At 37.7% G+C, this 20564-nt stretch overlaps 1 protein-coding gene across 1 annotated transcript in view; it reads left to right on the top strand.

The window, feature by feature from the left end:
* The window catches only part of RP1 (RP1 axonemal microtubule associated), a 186624-nt gene that overhangs the window by 27066 nt on the left and 138994 nt on the right, over positions 1–20564 (top strand). The window contains 12 exon segments of the mRNA XM_037381809.1: positions 472–604; positions 5477–5628; positions 6185–6263; positions 7124–7199; positions 8733–8809; positions 8912–8943; positions 9078–9207; positions 11944–12047; positions 13968–14141; positions 14774–14986; positions 16881–17058; positions 19589–19720. Coding sequence (XP_037237706.1) covers positions 472–604; positions 5477–5628; positions 6185–6263; positions 7124–7199; positions 8733–8809; positions 8912–8943; positions 9078–9207; positions 11944–12047; positions 13968–14141; positions 14774–14986; positions 16881–17058; positions 19589–19720 — 1480 coding nt within the window.

Below are 20564 nucleotides of genomic sequence, written 5' to 3'. Positions count from 1 at the left end.
GGCAGACTGGTGTTTGTGCTAGCACTTTCATGGTTTATTTCTGTCACAAGTGGTGTTGAAGACTTAAAACCTGTTCCTTTAATTCTTGTTCTGACAAGAAAATCAGTTAAAGGAATAGAACTGCAAGCTTCCCAGTGAGATCTTCCGCGTTTGGTAAGCCATGCCACCTAGTGCCAGCCCATGTGGATGTACCAGCTGGAATAACATAGCTATATTTTGTGGGACTGCACCCGAGTTGACAAACCCTGTTTCTTGGCTGCACTTGAGTTACTGTGCCCTGCATCTTCAAATCTGAGTGAAGTCAGATTGGAGCAGTTGTATCCAGGGAGCAGACATGCCCCAAACCCAGAGTTCTGTGATCATGCCACAGAGTTCTACACGCAGAGATTTCGACAGCATGCCCATGTTTCACATTCTGTTCTATCTGGGCTGAGATCAGCAACATAAACTGTAATTCTTGGTTCTGTTTAGGTGCAGCTGCTGAACCTTTTGTCAGGGGAGCAGTTTTCTTTCCCTGCACATCGATGGCTGGCCTGGGACCAGGCTGATGGGGAAATATCTGTGGAGCTTCCTGTTTTACAGCAGGGTCAGCCTGTTCTTCCAGGTAGGCAAAATACCACATCGGCTAAGTCAGGCCACAGACTGATGCTGACAGAGGTCAGTTTGTTGTTTTCCATCAGGCCCGCTATTACTTTTTGGCTGCCACAACACATTTTCTCTGTTATTTTTCCTGTGGTTACTGGGCATACTCAGGTAAAAGGTTAAGAATCAATGGAAAGGAGATTGGAGAGTCTTTAATGCTTTGAATTTCACAGGTCCTTCAAAAAGGCTTTGTCTTTGGTATGATTTTCAGCATTTGTGATTGCTTTAAAAAAGAGGCAATAGTAAAGGCAGCTCACGTGTAACTACTATGAAGCCATCATACATGAGTCAGATCAAAAACAGTTTTCAGTAACTGAGGATTATAGCTCCAGTATGAATATCGTAGCTGCTCTTTCTTTCTTGTAAGTGGCTAAGACAGGCTTCCAGAATACTTTTAATTGCTGGGTGTGGAACAAAACTCTTAAGAATATTTCAGAAGGCTGAAAGTGTTAAAAACTCCATTACTCACATAAAGACTATTGTAATTCTAAAGGTGAATGATGCCAAATAATAAGAAAATTATTGGGTGTTGCTGCTGTTACACTGTTATACTACACCAATCCCTGTCACCTGTGCTGGCTGTTGTTGCTCTGTGGTCTCTCTGCTTCAGGAGTGGGAAGGAGGTGGAAAGTTTGTGCTTGCTTTTCACCTCTCTCCCAATGATATTCTTTTCTGGCCTAAAGAAAGTACAAAGGCATAGCAAGATCAGTGTATCCTAGGAGAGATGTGGATGAGGGAGCAAGAAGAATGCTGGGGCAGATTCCCATCCTGTAGGATGTGATGTTAGAGGGGGAAAAGTCATAACACCACTGGTATTACTTGTGCTGGAGCTTTCACTAGAGTAAGATCCACTTGGGACAGATTCTACACCCTCCTATCTTCTCTTCCCCCCAAAATAATACCAGCTGCAGAACACAAGATTAATGGGATGAGAGAAACTTCCATTCAAGGTTCTACTACAAAGTGAAAACTACAGAACCCCTTTTTCAGAATGTTCAATACTATAACAATGCTTGAGAGTATGCTTATGATATTTTGTATTGATCTTGGAAAATTGAAATAGTAACAGCTGTTGTGGGTGCAGACTAGAGGAAGAGGATATAAATGAAACTGAGGGGCAGAAGTCCAGAAAATGGCCCATGGATGCAGGAAATCACACCATGGGACAATCACTCATGTAATAAAGAGCTGGGTGGCCTGGAGCTGTATTTATGCCTATCTATAATGACTGAGCACTGAGGTTAAGCACCTGAAAGGAAGAGAAGAAAACCAGGTTTGTGCCTCATTAATATGTCAAGAGAAAAAGAATAGAAGAGATTTTTTCCAGTGATGTCATTATCAGCAGCTATAAATGGCTCATAAAATGCTGTAGAGAGAGGCTGGTCCACCCCAATCACAATAATTTTTGATCGTGAGTGGTTAAGATCTTTATACCCTTGGGGGCATGAAAAGCCTTAGAGACAGCCTACTTCCTCATAGGTTTGGTCTCTCTGGTCAGCAGACTTTGATATTAGTGTAGGGGGGCATACAAGCACACTGGTATAAAAACCAAACATACACAGCCCCTTTAAATAAATGTTAATTAATGATCATTAACATGTTGTATTGAATATATTCCCCTACTTACAGTATCTATTCTTCCCCAAATGTTCTTTTGCTTAATATTCTGGGACACTGACCTTACCCACCTTCTGATTTTTCTGGCTCTTATTTCTGAGTAGGTTGTTTCTTTATTTCTGAGATAAAGGTATAAAGAAAGATTTTTATTATCAATTAATCTTGGTGCATTGTAAAGTACAACAGCACACTTAAACCATCCTCTTAATCTGCATTTTGCAGTTAACAATTTCTCCCTCACACAAGAGAGGAAGAAAAGAACTGTGCATTTCTGCCAGCCTCAGTATAAGAGAGACCATGCTGAAGGCTTTGGAGAAGGCAGTTTCATCTCTAACTTAGTAATTGAAAGACAACCTCTGTGTCTTTTTTGCCAATATTATATTTCTGCATGAGACAGTGAAAAGAGAACATAGCTTTTAACTTCAGAGAAGACAGTTTGATAACAGAACAGTGAAGAGGCCTGGGTTCAGACTGAGAGATGATGAGAGGCGCTTTAAAACCAATTCCTGAATAAAAAGAGGCTGAAACACTTTCTGATTTAACAGCCTTTTTTATTCAAAGGAAAAACGTCTGAATTAAACTGTTAAGGAGTATTACATAGAGACATTGTAATGCTGGAGGCTAAGCACCATTCCTTTGGCTTTTTATCCTCAACCATCCTACTTTTGTCCCATTCCGTTCATGTTTTATGATGTGATCTTTAATTAAATGCTTGAGGTAAATCAGAGTTGACACAGTGTTTGGTGGCTGGTGGACCTTTGCTTTTTTTCTTACAGAAACTGGGAAGTAGATAGTTAATGAAGGTGGAAAGTGTAGAAATAGAGGATTGTTGTAGTCTTAAACACGGAATTGTTGGTCTGGAGAAATGAATTCTTTGCCTCTGCCATAGTCTCTTCATGCAGTAACTGTTCATGTGGGCGCTGTAAAGAAAAAGTTTGGGGAATTACATAGATGAGGTGGTGACATAGTAAATGATGTGGGTAAAATACAATGTTAATTAACAGTTGCTAAATGAAAGCTATTTTGAGTATTGAGACAGGTGTACTCTGGGAAAAAACAGTACATGATTATGCTGCTGACTAAAGACTGTCAAAAGCTTCTGTTCCTTAAATGCGGCTGGCTTTTGTCCAAATAGAAATATCTGATCTGAAAAAACATACAAGAACCTCCTTGTTCTATCTCATAACTCATAGGCATAGGGGAAAGAATTAAAGTTATTAAATAGTCTTAACCTTTACATTTTCTAATTTCAGAAAGGTGTGTTTACAAATGTAATGTTCTATGCTTACAAACAAAAATAGGCAAATAATACAGTTCCTTCTTTTAATCTCTGCTCTGCGCACTTTTCCATAGAATATCTAAAGGAAAGAATCATAGAATATCTCAGGTTGGAAGGGAACCACAAGGATCATCAAGCCCAACTTCCTGCTTTTCACAGGACTAACTAAAACTAAACCATATGACTAAAATTGTTGTTGAGATGCTCCTTTAACTCTGATGGGCTTGGTGCTGTGACCGCTTCCCTGGGACCTTGTGCCAGTGGCTGACCACCCTCTTGGTGAAGAACCTTATCCTAATGTCCAATTTGAACTTCCCCTGATGCAGCTGTATTCCACTAAGAGAGTACTATTTCCTAGGATAAAAGCTATAAGCATTATAAACACTCAGTTATTATAAAGCTGGGATAATCCCCTAGGCTTATGAGAGGTAGAGAGAAATGTAAAAAAATTGTGAAATTTGCTTGAATTTTTATTAGCTGTCTTAAGCCCCTATGCTGGAGTTATTAGTAGCACGTGTCTATGGTATAATACTTCAGTGGAGTTCAGTTACCCGGGCACCATCTCAAAATGAGTTAGCTCTGATGCTAGAAGAAAATTACCACTAGTTTTCTGTGTGGGCACATTAAAACAATCTTTGCATAATGCTTAGTTTTACCTAGTTTGTTAGAACTATTCAAACTAAATTATTCAAAGACAGCTTGTGAAGTAACCTGCATACAAATGCCATGTAAATAAATGTGAAATAATAATAAAAAAATAAGTGTCAAGGGAAAAGCTGTAAATATTGACTGGCCACTTAGCACAATTGCAGATGTGGACTGATTATGAAGAAATTTTGACTGGTTGTTAAAAGAAGGTATTTGTCCATCAGAAGAGTGAGATGTGGGAGCAACTTTCTGCAGAAGATTACAGTCAAGCTTCGTAACATATTTCAAGTGGAAACTGATAATTGAATAATGATAATGTTGATGTTGGTCTGGATCAAAAGGTCCAGAATCTTTTTGACTTGCAAAACAGAGAAGTATGAGGATATCTACATCTGGAAGAAGAGCTTGTGTCCCAGAAAGTGAGGCTTTTTCTTCCCCTTTTGATCTCTCTGTATCTCATTTGGTCTACCAAAATATTGACACTGTATGTTGATGTAAACTTTGCCTTTACCATGTTTCTGCTGAAGATTATAAATGCTTACTTTTATCTAAATTCTGAATTTTATGGAGATCCTATGTCTGCATTTTAATAACCACAGTTTTCTATTGATACATATTTTTATGTATCATAGTTTTTACTCCAGTGTCATTGAATTTTGACACAAATTTAATTTTGTGTTATCCATTTCTATAAAATAATCAATTTATTGAATTTAAGTCAAGGGGTTTTTTTCTCCCACATTTACAGTCTTTGTTACATTCCATATGGAAAGTCTTTAAAGGAAGTCTATGCTATCCTGTTGCATGAATCACTAAAATAATAAAACAATGCAGCTTTCTGAGTTCTGAAGGTCCTAGAAAACTGAAAGTATGGTCTAGATTTTTGCTTGCTTGGTTAACCAGTGCATTCAAATTATTAATGGCTCCTGTTTGTTAGAATTTTGATCTTGTCACTTATGGTGAGGCTAATCTGGGGTTTATGTTATTTACTTTTCAACTTTATGGTTATTTCAAATGGTTCTGCAGGGCAAAGACATATTATTGTGCATTTAAAAAGTTCAATTTGGTTTGCATTCCCCATGGTGATAGTCTGAGATAAAAAACCATAAACATAACACCAAAACAAGTTTGTACATTATTTTACTTAATATTGAATAGGATTTTTAAGGCTTTATACTCTAGCTGTCCTTGATGCAGAGGTATTTGGGCTCTACAGGCCCATTCACACTAGGTGCTGCTGTAACTATAACCATGTTTGTGATATGAAAGGTTGTCATCTTTCATTGTCAGTGACTGTCTATGAAGTACATGTGACAACAGGGGAACTGTGGAATGCTGGAACAGAGGCTGATGTCTATATTTCTGTCTATGGAGAAAGAGGTGATACAGGATCAAGACAGCTGCTCAGGTCACAGAAATCCAAGAAATTTTTAAAAGGACAAGTAAGTAAAAGACAGGGCATTTTCTGTTTGGCTGGCTTTTCTCTCTTAGGTGGGTAGTTATCCCAGGCAAGGTGCAGTTGGAAAAGAGATAATTACTGCATTCCAATATCTTCCCAAAATTTCATAATTAAACCAAAAATACTTTCTAAAGATATACCAGTGCTTTTGGAAGTCAGAATTTTCATTTATAAAATAGATAAGCTGTGTACTTCTGGATTTAATTCTTCTAAAAATTTGATTTAATAAATGAAGAGAAAATGAAACTATATTTTATATTTGCATTGCTAACATTGAAATCTGATGTGATTTTTAATTTCAGCAGGTTTCTCTTTTCTGACTCTGGTCCCATTTGAATGGAACTACTCTCATTAGCAAAGTGATCAGGCTTGCTTACTTTTATTTCAAGAAACATGTCCTTCTTGGTTTATCGTTAGCTGATATTTCAAAGGATGACCTTCACAGATGAGTTCTGTGGGTTTATGGGTCTTTGGGGTTTCCGTGGCTGAAGAATGCAGTGCTTTTTAGATTTTACTGAATTTTTTTTGATTGATTACAGACTGACATCTTTGCTGTGGAAGCTGTGCACCTTGGACATTTATACAAGATTGTTATAGGACACAACGGTCTTGGATCAGGTCAGAAAATCTCCGTATATAGTCACTGAATACAGCCTGCAAAGTTATGAACCTTTTCTTCAAAATACAATATGTATTTCTAAAACTAAATGTATGGAAACATTTTAGGAGTGAAAGACAAAGGATACTAAGGAAACTGTTCAAGTAGCATGGCTACCTTATTGTATCATCAAAGATTTCAAATATTTTTGTGTTCACTTCCACTGTATTCTCAACCACTATGTTAAGGACATAGTCTACTGCTTTTCTGTCATTTTTGACTAATTCCTATGGAAAAATTGTGAAGAGGAGGAGTTTCTGCATAAGACATTGAATATGTTTTGTGCAGTCTGTGTTATAGATAAAATGGGCTATTATAATTTTAGGTTGATTTGCATTATTGGTTACACTGTAAAGATGCAGTTGGAGATTTTGGCTACACTACCTTGTCATTAGACACCCGATTAATGGTGAAGCCAAAATGACTTGTAGTCACAAGACCTGTTTTTAGAACTCTTGAGCTTAAATACTGTAAAACATAGTAACTTATTTTGAGCCATGATAAGCTTCTATCTAATCTTGTTGATATTTTGATTGACAAAACAGGCCAGTCTTATACAGTGACTATGTTAAACATAGGACCTTGACAGCCAGGGAAGGATCTAGCAGCTTGCTGGCCATAAGCAAGCTCTACAGCACCTAGAAAAGGTACTGTCTTCTCTCCAGCCATCAGGGAAGATGTGACTCTAGGAACCTGCCAGTGGAGCTGCAGAGTTTGCAGTTCCAGTAGACAAGAGAAAGCCAAGGGAAGTCAAATTTCGTTAAATCTATCTGCTTCTCATGAACTAACTTTTTTTTTCTTCCCCCCAATTTGTTCTAAGGAAATGGCTGGTTTCTGGACAAAGTTGTAATCAAGGATCCTACAACAGATTTGGATTATACTTTTCTTTGTCGAAGGTTGGTGGTGTTTCATTTGGGTTAGTTTTATAATAAATTTGTAATGACTCATATTTTTTTCCTCTGAAATGCCCTGTCAAGAGAAATGTGTGTTTCCTAAAATGTGAGCTGAAATGGTCTGATTCTTTTTACAGCTGAGTTGTTCCTGCCCCAAACACCTGGTGTATTCGAGCTAATGAAAAAGCAATAAAGAATTCTGCCTGGATTTCTGTTCTTGTGCCTAGTGAACTATTCAAGCTGTTTTTGACACATTCCCCACATCCAGCACCTTGGATCTGACACCAGCAGGTCCATCCATTCTGCACCTACCATGTCACGCGATGCAAGGCTTTTCAGAAGAGTGGGTTACTGTCTCTAGCAGACTGATCCCACTTTGCTGAAGTTAGTGTGGAGATTAACCTGGGGTTCAACAAGCCCAATAGCCATTTCACAAGATCTTAAAGTCTGATATCAAACGCAGCTATCTGACCACATCTCTTTTTCTCATTTGCCTTGCAGCCTGTCACTGAGCTGTATTGTAATTTGAAGTGATTCTAACTTCCCCTCCTTCTCTCCTGCAGATGCTGCTGCTCTGAGTTTTCTGTTCTGTAGCTCGTTTCTAATTTTATCTATGCCTGATTAATTCTCAACACCTTATGGAAAAATTGTAATTGATAAAGATCAGTGCAATTATCAGGAATGGTAAAGTCCAGTCACGTATGAATCTAGCTGCAGCTTGCCAGTGGCACCCCAATTCTATTTCCTTCTCTCACTTCTGAGTGAATAAATAACTGCCTGAGACAGCTCAGAGTGAGCAATATGCACACTGAAACTGATTTATGTGTGAGTAACGGCTTTCTGCCTATCAGATACAGCACCTCATCTTTGCCTGACCTAATTTTGATTCTGTATTCTAGATGAGATGAACTGCTATGAAGAGATCTATAATGCTAGCTTCATGCATAATTTAGGGAGAGTTCAAATCCATTTCAGGCGGAAAAATACAGGATATGTGCTAGTTATTGTTAGAGCCTGACGCTGTGCTTGCTGATCTTGCTCTCACAGTGTGTTAATCCTTCTGACTCAAGTGGAGTTAGACTTATGTAAGTAGATGTGAAGCAAGTACAAAGGCTTTGTAAAAGTATAGTTCAAACACGGTAAAAATATTGCCAGTGTTGGATTTTCCTCCCTGTATGGGGATTTTCAGGGCATGAAACAATTTGCATCCTGCTGTGGCCTTCTTGCAGGCAGGAAGAACAAACGTCATGACTGCTGCACCTTTTGTTATTGATCTGGGATCAATATGAGTTCTCTGATTTGTAGTAATTGGCTTAGGCCCTTGTACCTCCATCCAGGAAAACAAGAACAGACATAAGTAACTATTTTTGCCACAGTGAATCTCTTTTCACTGAAGCTGGATTTTTGTATTGCTGTTTGTCAGCCTTGAGACTTTAATAAATAGAACAGGAAGTATCAGTGTGCAACTGGCATGTATACAGTATTGTGGGAGTTGCCAGTCAAGCTTATATTACTGAAATGTGTTTTGGTTTTCAGGTGGCTGGACGAGGGCCAGGATGATGGCAACATTGTTAGAGAACTGACTGTGACAGATGCCAGCACGTTTCCAGGAAGTAAGTAAAAATTGGTGGGGAGAGGTACCCAACCTCACTGCAACTGCATCAAATGGAATGAAGATGCGCTGCAAATTAATTACATGGTTTTTATCTGTACAGGACAAGAGCTGGAACTCAAGAGACAAGACATTGTAAGAATGTACCTTTTCATTTAAACCATTCAAATTATGTTTTGAATGAAATCGGGTCTGCTGTTCTTACGTATGTCAAATTCCTGTGTATCACCTTCTCATAAGTCTTTTCTGCTTGTTGTTTACAAAACTAGTGGGCTGCCGAAAAGTGGAAATTTCAGACAGGCAATACACTTCAGTTTTACAACAGGCTCACCCGTGGCTTCATTTGCCTCAGTCCAGACAGCAAAGTTGATGCTCTTGGTGACAAGAAAAACAAATATGGTAAAGTATTTTTCATGTGAACGTATGTATAAAAGATACAAGGAGGAGGACTTTATAGTTCATTGTGATCTTTTATAGTAGTTCCTGTAATGAATTATACAGGTAATTATAATTAACATTTTCCTTGCTTAAAATATTTACATATGTTAATGGATATAAGATCTCAGAAATTACATGCTTGGTTTACATATAAGACACAATAAAATATAATATCTCTCATATGGTATCTTGTCACTGGCTTTCCTTTACCAAACAAACTTGTCATCTGCAGTTTAGTACTTCCATGGAACTGTCATGGCAAGGACAACTGCAGTTTTTTGTAACTAGATCCATCTAAACTAACAACTTTAAATTTACCAGTATAGTTCATTAAAAGGGAGTATATATCTGTGTATGTGTATATAAATTCATTTTGTTCCATCCTTGTAATGGCAGTCTTCTAGTTCCTTCTCTTTATCACCTTCCACGTAATGTGTTATAACACTTAACTGTAATATATATCATATTGAGCACACATTTTTGTTATCTTTGTAGTGGTAGAACTGCTTAGTGTTTCTGACATCTTCCCAGGGATGTTACACATATCTTTTTGGAAGTGATATAACAGAGTATTTCAGGACGCACCAAAGAGTACATGGAAAGCAGTGCAATCAACACTCCTTAGCATAGTGTATGAAAGCACCTCAGAAAATCTGCACCAGAAAACTCAAATATATGACACGGGAGATCAGTAATATTACAAACATTGAAAGTGGGTGTTACTCTTTTACGAAAGCTCTCCTTATTTGTTAGCAGTTTTGGTGCTTGAGTTCAAAGTATTTGGTGACTTAAATGTTGAATAACTCAAATCTCCTACCTACAGGTGTAGGATTTGCATGTGTCTGGAATACCTGAAAGCAGTTGCACAGAGTGGTAGTGTCCCTGCTCCAAGGAGATCCATTTAGGATCACAAACTGTGAATTACTTCGTGACAGACCAAACTACCTGCTTGTAGCAATTTGGTCTCTAACCTGTACTGATGCAGTAAGCACACCTTTGCTGCTCGTTAATGTTGTGTCTTCAGTTGATGTATCTGATCTGATTTAGACAAATCAGGTCATTTAGACACACACAGTTCTTAATGTGCTAAAAGGCAGAATTCAAGTTCACACTGCAGATTATTTCCTGATTTCAATCCAGATGTGCTTTCCTTTCTATAAATTAATGCATTTCTAATGGTATTTTCAGACAAAAATCTGCACAACTACTAAATATCAGTAGTTAAAAATGATAAATATGATTAAATCTATTAGAAAGAAAGATCAAAGCAAAATTGGTATAAACTGATTTAGGATTGAAAGTTAGAAAAATGAGTAGTGTGATCTATAACTTCCCAAGGATTTAGTAATACTTGGTAATTAAACTGGTTATCAAAAAGGGCTTGATTTTTCTGAACAATATGATAAAGTTGCCCTGATATCATAGGAACAGAGTTAGTGACACAGGAATAACCATGTATTCTTTTTTGTAGTTCAGAGTACAAAAGGAACACAAGTACAGAATGAATGCAGACGCCTACCATGCAACTCTTATGCCTTCAGGACAACATCTTTCTCCCTTCTTTCAGATTCATTTGTTTTACTTATGTGCAGTAATTTACAAAGCATCTAGAGTAGTCATGTGCAACAGAAGTCCACAAGCACTGATTTGGGAACATTGTTTAAATATTCATTTAGGAACACTGCTTCCTTGTGGGTGCTTTGTAATAAAGTCCTCTGATGTAAATTGCCTATCTTTCCTAGTAGAAAACTCTGCATTTCAGATGCTGGTACCACTATTTATTTGTCTTCAGCAGATCTAAAGCAATGTAATTCAAAAGCCTTCAAAGTGCTGATAGCAAATTATATCATGATGATGATTTGGTCTAGGGTTTCCTAATTTCTTAGGAAGCTTTATCTCTATCTGAAAGCAGAGGCTTATTGTAACAGTTGCGTGTCCTCCCGATCTTGCCCCAAGGACTGGAATCCCTGTCTGTATTTTATGATTTGTGGCATCATTCTGATGGGTACAATGATCCTTGGCTGTATGATTCTCACGGTTCCAGTGATATCCCGAAAATCTTATGTTATGGCCACCACAGGAGTCCTCCAGAGACAGCTGCATAATGTATTGGTTGTTAAACAGTTGTTTAAAATCAGCTGTGGCTGCTGAGAACAATAAAAATGGCACCACTTTAGCTTTCATCAGTATCTTGTAACTATAAGAAGTAATTGTTTGGAAAATAAGCCAGATTTAAAATTTTAGAAGCCATGAGCTGAGCTGCAAGATTTGCTTTACAAATTCTAATATGGATACAGAGAAAATGAATTCTCTTTTCCTACAGGAGAGCTTTATGTTCCCTACATCATGTTATTTATCATGTAAATTCCTTACCATGGTCCAGTTCATTATGATGGAGTCCTCAGCTCCTTTTTATGGATTTTTTTTTTTTAACATATATGCTGATAGAAAGAAATGTGTTCCTTATAATTAGTTCTCAGGGTTTTTCTCCTGAAAGCAGTGAAACAGACAGTAGTCTCTAGGTGCCCTTTCCTGAAGGAATGAGAAGATTCATTGATCAAAGAGGTCAAACTATTGAGTTAAACACTTAATTCATTCTTTTCCCTTGAAAATGATAAATCGACTGTAATTAAATGCAAATATGAATTAATATACTTTCATACTTCTAACATTTGGGTGTTTTTTTTTTTCTCTTAGGTCTTTTTGATGTAAATGTCAAAAAAGGAAATACATATATATTCACCAGTAATCAGATGCCATGTCTTGCTCTTGCTCTTGTCAATGGCCATGTAATTGGAAAGGTAAGAAATACTTTTGCTGACTTCTGTTTCATAATTACATGTCATTGTATGATTAAAAGTAATGCTGTTCTTAATGTAATAATTGTGTTTCTAGTTAGATAAGGAGTTAAGAATTCATAACTGAACCTAAGAAATTGCTGATGAATAGTCAAATTTAGATGCAGAGCTTTGTTTTCTCACACTTTACTTTTTAGTCTTTGGTAGGACTTTTTAGCAGACTAAATGACTTGATGCAGGAATACCAGGCCATTCTAAGCTGTAATTTATATCAGTTTGCCACATGGTGACAAAGTACCTGGAATGCCCTAGTATCTTTTTTTCTTTTGATAAGGATACATTCATAGGATTGATTTTTAAATGCCCATTTTTATTCTGTGTCTTTTTCTAAGTAACATGCCTGTTATAAGCCAACTGGTATATTCCAGATTTTTTTTTTTGATCCGTTTTGATTTGTTTCATCCCATCTTCAAAGTCTTACTATTGTTTGTCTTTCTCAGAACTTGCAGTATACAAGTAGGCGAATGGAGTTTTAGAAGTTAGTCCTTTCTGATGAAACTCTTCTACTGATGAGGGAAGAAGCTGTGTTTCCCTTTACTTTTTTGAATTCTTCTGCTTATTTACCCAGTGAATGATTTCTGGTCGAAGCTGGTCCCGGTCCTCTTCTACATGATGTGTATTGGTGGGAATAGAGTATTCCCAGTAGGATTGGGTTTCTCAGTGGTGATAGTTTCGGGCTGCCATGCAAACTGTCAGATCTTCTTGCAGGACTTTCTAGTGTTCATCAGTATAATTGTGATAGAGAACCCCCTACAGTCTGTCACGTTGCAGTATATCTTGCTATAGAGAGCTTATTAACTGGGCACTCAAATCTGAACTTTCTCTTTTCTTCGTTGTTACTGATATGCTTTATGATTTTGAGCAACCTATGGAAAAGCTGGATCTCAATTTTCTTATTTTTAGTTGTGCAAGATGTTCTTTTTCCCAGGGAATATGAAAAATGTTGTCATTTATAACTTTGATGTCCTTGGAATGAACATGGTAAATGTAAAACAAAAAGGTGATACAAAAATTGCAACGGACGTTATGATATGTAGCTAATTATGCTTTGAGGACATGCTGGCTCACTGGTTTTACAACCACTTCTAAAATGCATACATTTTTTCCTTTACTTTTAAAAGTACATTGAATCTGCTCAACAGTTGTTTTGAGTATGAAGATTTTTCTTCAGAAGGTAGTGCCTTGGAAATGAAAATTTTCCATAGAAATATTGATTCTTTGCAGTCTGATGTAAGCCAAAACTCTTTTAAATTATTGGGCTGACTAGTAGCATTTTGTTTGTTAAAATCCGAGATTTATTTAAATAGGAGAAGATGATGGAGTTGTTAAAATATTTAAATATGTATTGTGTATATTGTGTCTTTCATACAACGGATCACAGAGTCTGCAAACCCAAACAGGCAAGCATGGATTGCGCATTGTTTTTTTGCATAAAACTTCTGACTCCTTAAGTATTTTCTGTGAGAACAGTATAAACAAATGAGGACAAACACAGAGGCAAGAGGAGGAGGGCTGTGGGAAGAGTTACTGTTAGCTTGTTTCCCGTCTGTGTCAGTTTTATACTTCTTTACTGTCTTTGTAGGCTGTGACTCTTTCCAATTGAGGCACCCAGGTATCTTTCATGTTATCCTCAGATCTGCGTCATCTTAAGATAAACTGTTTCTGTGCTTTGAAATTCCAGAGTCCACAATTTTGGGACTGAAGTATTAGGACTGCAAATCTGAAAAACATAAAGATGTTTTCATACCAGACCAGTAGTATTGTGGGAACTTGAACAATGCAGAAACTATGTTGTGATGTTTTCTGGTTTGGATTTTGCCATATAGTTCATATAATTTATTATTCCTACTTTGATTATGCTAGAGCAAAGACAAGACATGCTGTGAGCTCCGTGTTCACCTTCAGCCTAATGGTTGTGCCATTCTTGAGTCGGCCAGGAACCCAGGTCACACTGTTACTTTCAATCTTCAAGGTGAAGTAGCTGATGAAACAACAGGATATGCTGGATTTTCCCAAGAATTTGTTGTGCATGTCAAGGTAAGGTGGGCAGAGGGAAGTTAAGAAGTCTCTTCTAAAATTTAGTGTTATAAAGCAGATTGTACCTAATCGAATGTCAGAGGATTGCAAGCTAAATGAGTGATCCTCTTTCACCAGGTGGAGTAAACCACAGCTGAACAGGTAGGCAGCACTTGGCTGCTTTCCTGGGGCTAACAGTGCCCATACTGCAGCTGGTATATGCAAACAGGGTTAGCTGTAACACGCAAAAGATGCGTCTCTAGACTTTTTAGTAAACCTTCAAAAAGTAGGAAGGTAGGTACATACGGGAGAGCTGCACAGGAAATTACTCAAGTTGAAAACAGACCAGTTCCTTAATCTGCTGCACTCTTTGTGCACTGAATGTTGTGCTGCACTGCAGAACAATAAAAAGCAGGGAAGCTGCGGAACAGGGAAGAATTTTCCCTCTTCAGGTTAGTGTCTGCACAGGAAGCAGCAAATATTCAAAGACTAGAGATATACTTGAATTACTCCGGGCTCGCTCTTCTATGCTTTATACATGGATATGCATGAATAAGTGCTTAAAATAAACCAATATGAACAATATTAGTATCAAAGTTTGATATGGACAGAAGCTTGCTGTTCACAAAGGGATTCTTGTCTCTGATCTGAAGGGTGTGTTTCACCATGGTGCCATCATTCTGCTCAATACAAGTCTGTGCCAGGCTCTGTCCCTTAGACCTGATGGGAGCTGCAGTGGAGCAGGTCAGCAGCAGCAGGAATCCTACTGGAAGGTGCATAAAATTGGCTCTGGACTCTGCATGTTTGAAAGTGTGAGAAACCCAAGAATGTATCTGAAGATCAAAGATGACCAGTGTAATGGAACAGTAAGCAGTTCTTTTTTTGTATTTCCTGCTGCAGATGGTTTGAGTAAATTGTCAATGATAGGAGAGAATCTTTTTCTACTTGCTTGGATAAAATGGGATAAAATTATTCAGATTTAAATTTTTTTCACATCTTTAACTTTATTTTCTGAAGGAAAGACAGAAAAATCTAGCAAGGGAAGCTGTCGTGTCTATTTGGCACTTGATTGTAAAGAACTTATATTTATAAATTATTGAGAATGTGGTTGTAGTTAAAATTTATGCGTTGCTAGATAGTTGATGACTGTCAAGATTCAGTTGTGCTAATTTAATTTTTATTAAACAATCACTGTTATACTAGTGTGAGTTTGGAAGATGTGGATGTGATGTTGGCATCCTAGATTTTACAAATTATTCTGTTTTGTCTGAAATGAAGAAGAGCCTGACTTCCCCCCCCCCGTCAGGCAACCACATAGAGTTTATTCTTGAAATATCTCACCAGTAGCCTGTAAATTTAGTAATAAAATTAGTCTTGGAGTTGGTTAAAATATTCTAATTTTGGGATCTATAATATTCTCCACCTGTTAGGAGTGTAACTATTGCAGATTTAAATTTGAGAGGAAAAAAGAGAATGAGACATTAGTATTTACTCATTAGACTCAGTGTTTACTAATCCTATGTCTGTTTGCTGATATGAACTGATAAAATTGTTTTGAATGTGGCAGAACACAAACGTGTTCAGGGGTTTGAAGTGTTACTGAATCTAAATAAATTGATGATAGAACCCACTAAAGAATAGTTAAGATGTAAGCAGCTGCATGCTGCACTGACTTTTGCAATGTGATTCTGTTTGTCCAAGTTAAAATTCTCACAACTATGTGAGAATTACTTTTGCATAATTCTTATTTGGGAGTTTGACCGAAGTGACTATGAAATAGAGCTATGTAAGTACTCAGATGTGAGGTCCCTAAGAGTTTTGCCATTGACTCCAGTACACTTCAGAGATTGAAATATTTGATCCATGTTTTGAATATAGGTCTTGTGAATATCTTAATTTTTCAGATGTGCCCTCACCAATGGACCAGGAGGTCTGGATAAAAGGGAGTGTTTCATGTACAGTTTGTGTTTCTCACTAGCATTTAGTGTATTTTGAGATTAAAAGTGTAATATGTGAAAGTCAGTGCTCTTCTCTCTGACATGTTAAACTGGGCTTTTTATAGTCTGTTTCTTGTTATTAGCCAGAAGGAAGTTGTGATATTCTGAAAACTAGGGGAGCTCTGATGTCTCAGCCCATGTTACTATGATCGCTACACTTGCATTCATGGTTCTGTGTGCTTTGAAATCGACAAACATGCTAACTTATTGCTGTGAAAGGGCATGGTCCTTGTAGAAGTATGTTGAGGTTCTCATTGGGTAAAGGCTTTGAAATTAATCTTTTAAGTGCTACAAAATAGAGCAAAAATGCTAGGAGTTACAGTTCATGAAAAGAACAAAATATCTAATACATGTTATATTGTGTAGCATTAGCAAATCTGCACTGTGTACAAATTTGTGTATAAATATCCTCTGTTCTCTGAAATGGATATTTTCATATTCCATAACCCTCTGAAATTTGTTTGAGAGAAATTCCTTTGAATATATCCTCAACTTTTGCTAAAGCCTAAAATAAGTCAGAATGCTTTCATATGTGGCCTTTCACTTACTCAAATTAGGTGATCAGTCTTTCTGATCACAAAGAAAGAAACAGGGATAACGTCTGTGTATGTGTGCAATAATGTAACATGTTGTGAAGAACCTAAAGTTAATCTGAAATTTTATTAGAAGGTAGCAGCAATATTTCAGTCTTAAAAAAACATCCAACTTGCAAAGCTACATAAATTTAATTGTTGAATTTATGTTTCTGTTTTCAACTTCTTAGGGCACAGGTGATGAATACTGTCACTTTAAGATTGAGAAGAATTTGGAAACTGGATCTGTAAGCCTAGAATCAGTGCGAAACAGAGGGATATATGTCGGTCTGCTGCCAGATGGCCAGACTAAACCAGTCATTAACACTGGAGAAAGAAACATTTTTTTCTACCCACAGGTCATCAAATGTATGTGATTTCTTAATATTCTACAGTTTGCTTTAGTGATTAGTGTTCAAATTCAAAGCAAAAGTGTAAAAGCTAAATTTACACCATTTCCCTTGTTTCAGTGATTTTAAAGGTGAAAAGTTTATTGTATACACAATTTCTCCTGTGTACTTATCTAATTTCAAATGATGCAGAAGAAATCTACTTTTTTACTAATACACTTCTGAAAATAAGTATTAAAACAGATGACAAGATAGGGATGAAGTTGACTTCCTGAGTTGATTCCCTATTCTGGCCACAGATTATGGAAGCCTGGGAAATGAATCACAGACTCAGAGAACCATTTAGGTTGGAAAAGAACGTTAATATCATCAAGTCCATCCGTTAACGTAGCGCTGCAAAGTCCACCACTGAACCATGTCCCTCAGTGCCACATCTACACATCTTTTAAATAGTTTCAGGGATAGTGACTCAACCACTTCCCTGGGAGACCTGTTCCAATGTCTCCTTACTCTGGCTACAATATGCAAGTTATCAATATTAGTGATTTCCCTGTTCTGTTGCTCAAATCAACAGTAAATTTCCGCACCTGTTTGGATTTCACTGTGTAAGCCGTTGTCCATCAGCTCCACATCCTCATTATTGCATCTCATCTGTCCTGTCCTCACCAGTAGGAGCTCAGAACCATGTTCAATATGGACAAACACTTAACAAATACTTAGTGCCAAAGACAGTTTAGGTCCTATTCCAGTTCCTCATTATGAGATCAAATCAAGACAAGCTCCCACACAGAGCACAAAGCGGTGGGGCTGGATTCATGCCTCAAAGGTGCTTGTAATGCTTTTAGGAGAAATCTACCGTTTAAGTAAGCTCTATTAAGTTGGCCCCACCACAAGAGACAAACTGTCCCTGAGCATTTACTAACACACTATACCAGCACCTTCACCCAGCCCAAGGCACTGGCAGGGCTGGAGGCACAGGCGGGGACCTGCCTCATCCCCACAGGGCCCTGGCCCCATCACACTGCGTGCCTGGCCAGCCTCTACAGCCATCTCAAGCAAAGGAGTGGAAACCAGGCTAGGATTCAGCTCGGCCGTTCCTTCTGCACTGACACAGCAAAAGCCTTAAGTGCCTTGTCAAAGGCCTGTTTGCGCCCCTCTGCCAGGTGCCCTGGATCAAACATACATACAACTGCATACAGCGATGATCCAATGTTGTCTTGCTGCCAGCTATACCACAGTCTTTCCTGATTTTATAGGGAAAGTAGTTGACTTTAGAGAGGACCTCCTTGGCAGTGTTCAGTTTCTTTTTTAGTGGTGTGAAATACATTGTAGCTTTCCCCCACTAGCATATTCATTATGTGATGCTTCTGTCCCATAGTCCAATTTGAGAACTATTGCAGTTAAAAAGCTTCCTTATTAGGGAGCTGACCTGTTCTAGTCAACTAGCCAGGAGTCAGAATTTGGCTCTCAGCACACTCTGGATCATGGTCAGCAAACTGTCTGCTTGTCTCTTCAGGAGAATGAGGTTTTTAATGTGGTGAACAATTGGTTACCAAACATAGCCAGCTGACTTGGATTATAACTGCAGAAAACAATGAAATTACAGTAACTTGTGTTCTTATCTGTTGGACACAGTTATGAAGATCAAGAAATGAAACATCTCTTAAAAATGCTAAACTGGACATCAGTTTGAAGTTGAGAATTTGGTCAGATTTTTGCCAGACACAAGCAGAACAAGCTCATCCTGGGTGCTTTGACCATCAAAGAGAAAGTGCCAAAACACACAACTGGTCTTAGTATTAGTTGTTCTATGTATATTGTGACTGAGATATACAGAAGCATTATGAAAGTCACTGTAATGGCATCCCTACCATTCAGTCCCTACTTCCTACAAGGTGACAAGAATATTCTGGTTACTGTGTCCTTGTAGAAATGGTGAAACTCTTTTCCTTTGGTACTTTTTGGAAAAGTAGTATTTTCAATGAAAATTCTCAAAAAAGCAGGGTTTACTGAACCATTAAAATAAAGATAAATATTGTTTTGTTACAGCTTTCAGTTCCTTCCTGAATCCTCGTTACTCAGTGAAAGGAAGATAAGAGCTAATATTTTCTATGAAAGCAAACAAGATTGTCTGTTTGTCACCTCACATTATTAGAAATGATCCCTAGCAGTTTTTATTTCAGCATTCCCACTCTTAAGAAAGGAACCATTGGGGGGGTAGAGAGGCTTATTTTGGGGAAAACTATGTTTCAACAAGTTATTTTATTCATGCATTAACATTAAATTGTTACGCTATATTTTCAAAGCAGTAGATGGAGTTTTGTTGGTCTGCCAGATTTTTTTCCACTTTTTGTGGCATGCTGATAACAATAAAAGTCTGTTGCTCGTGGATATGTGATACATAGAGAAAAAGATTTTGGTGTCCACTGTGTGGATCAATTGTGAGACTTGTTATTAGCTTTTGTCACTGAACATATGGGAAGCTTCCAAGCAAGAAAAAAAGCAAATGATTTGTAGCTAGTGACAGAATTTACATTTCATTGTTTCAGTTGGCCGGGAAGAGCCTATGGGAACATCTGCAGCACCCAGTCAAGAGAGGAAAGACATTGGAGAATCTCAGCTCCAACCAGCAAAAGCCCAGAAACCAGTATCTCAAAGCCCTTCAACTTTCCCACCCTCAAGTAAGCAACAGTTTATAAACTAGTTGTGATACAGCACTGTGTTATGTCTGCCCTCCATGCACGTTTGCAGGAAGGACAATGAAGAGCTTCTCTAGACTATACATGCATACATGCAACATAAACCGCATTACCAGTCTTTTTGTAAAAGGGCATTGTAAATGTGGTTTATTGAGAAGGCAACAATCAGTATGTAAATGTTGAATAACTTCACTTTTTTTCCCCCTAAATTAACTAGCCATCTGTCAAATTAAGAGGTTGATATGATACAGAGCCCAATCCAAAGCTCACTGAAAGTAATAGAATATTTCTCATATATGATCTCTCTTACAGTTATGTTTTCTGCTTTATGATTCGCCAGAGGAGAGTAACGTTTTGGCATGCTAGCTTTATGCCTATGTTTTGGCAGGTAGGAATAGATAAACAATGTCGTGGTCGTGCTTCTGGAATGATAGTCTACTGGATATGTTTAGCTAGAATAAACCACCATTTTCTCTTTTAGCTACAGAAGTTGCATAAATGGTGTAAGGCAATGATTTCCCCCACTCAAAAACTTTACAGGAATACTCTGCATCCTAATAACCAAAGAAGGGGTGGCTAAGGAACTAACTGAAACAGGGAATGATACATGTCTTAAGGAGTAAGGATGGTCATGTATGCTTCCTGCCTCTCTTTTATTTAAACCTGCCCAAGGACCCTGTCTACATGGCCTGAATTGTGTTTCATTGCCATGAAAAACAGATGGGATAAATGGAAAATACTAAGCTCGGCAAAGCATGTTGGGGCACATTCACATCGTGGAAAAATATGTTACCCTGAGTAAGCCTTAAAACCAAGATTATATTAG

This window comes from Falco rusticolus, chromosome 3, assembly GCF_015220075.1.
Source record: "Falco rusticolus isolate bFalRus1 chromosome 3, bFalRus1.pri, whole genome shotgun sequence".
NCBI lineage: Eukaryota > Metazoa > Chordata > Aves > Falconiformes > Falconidae > Falco > Falco rusticolus.
The sequence above is the reverse complement of the archived record's forward strand: the minus strand, read 5'-3'. Positions and strand labels throughout refer to the sequence as shown.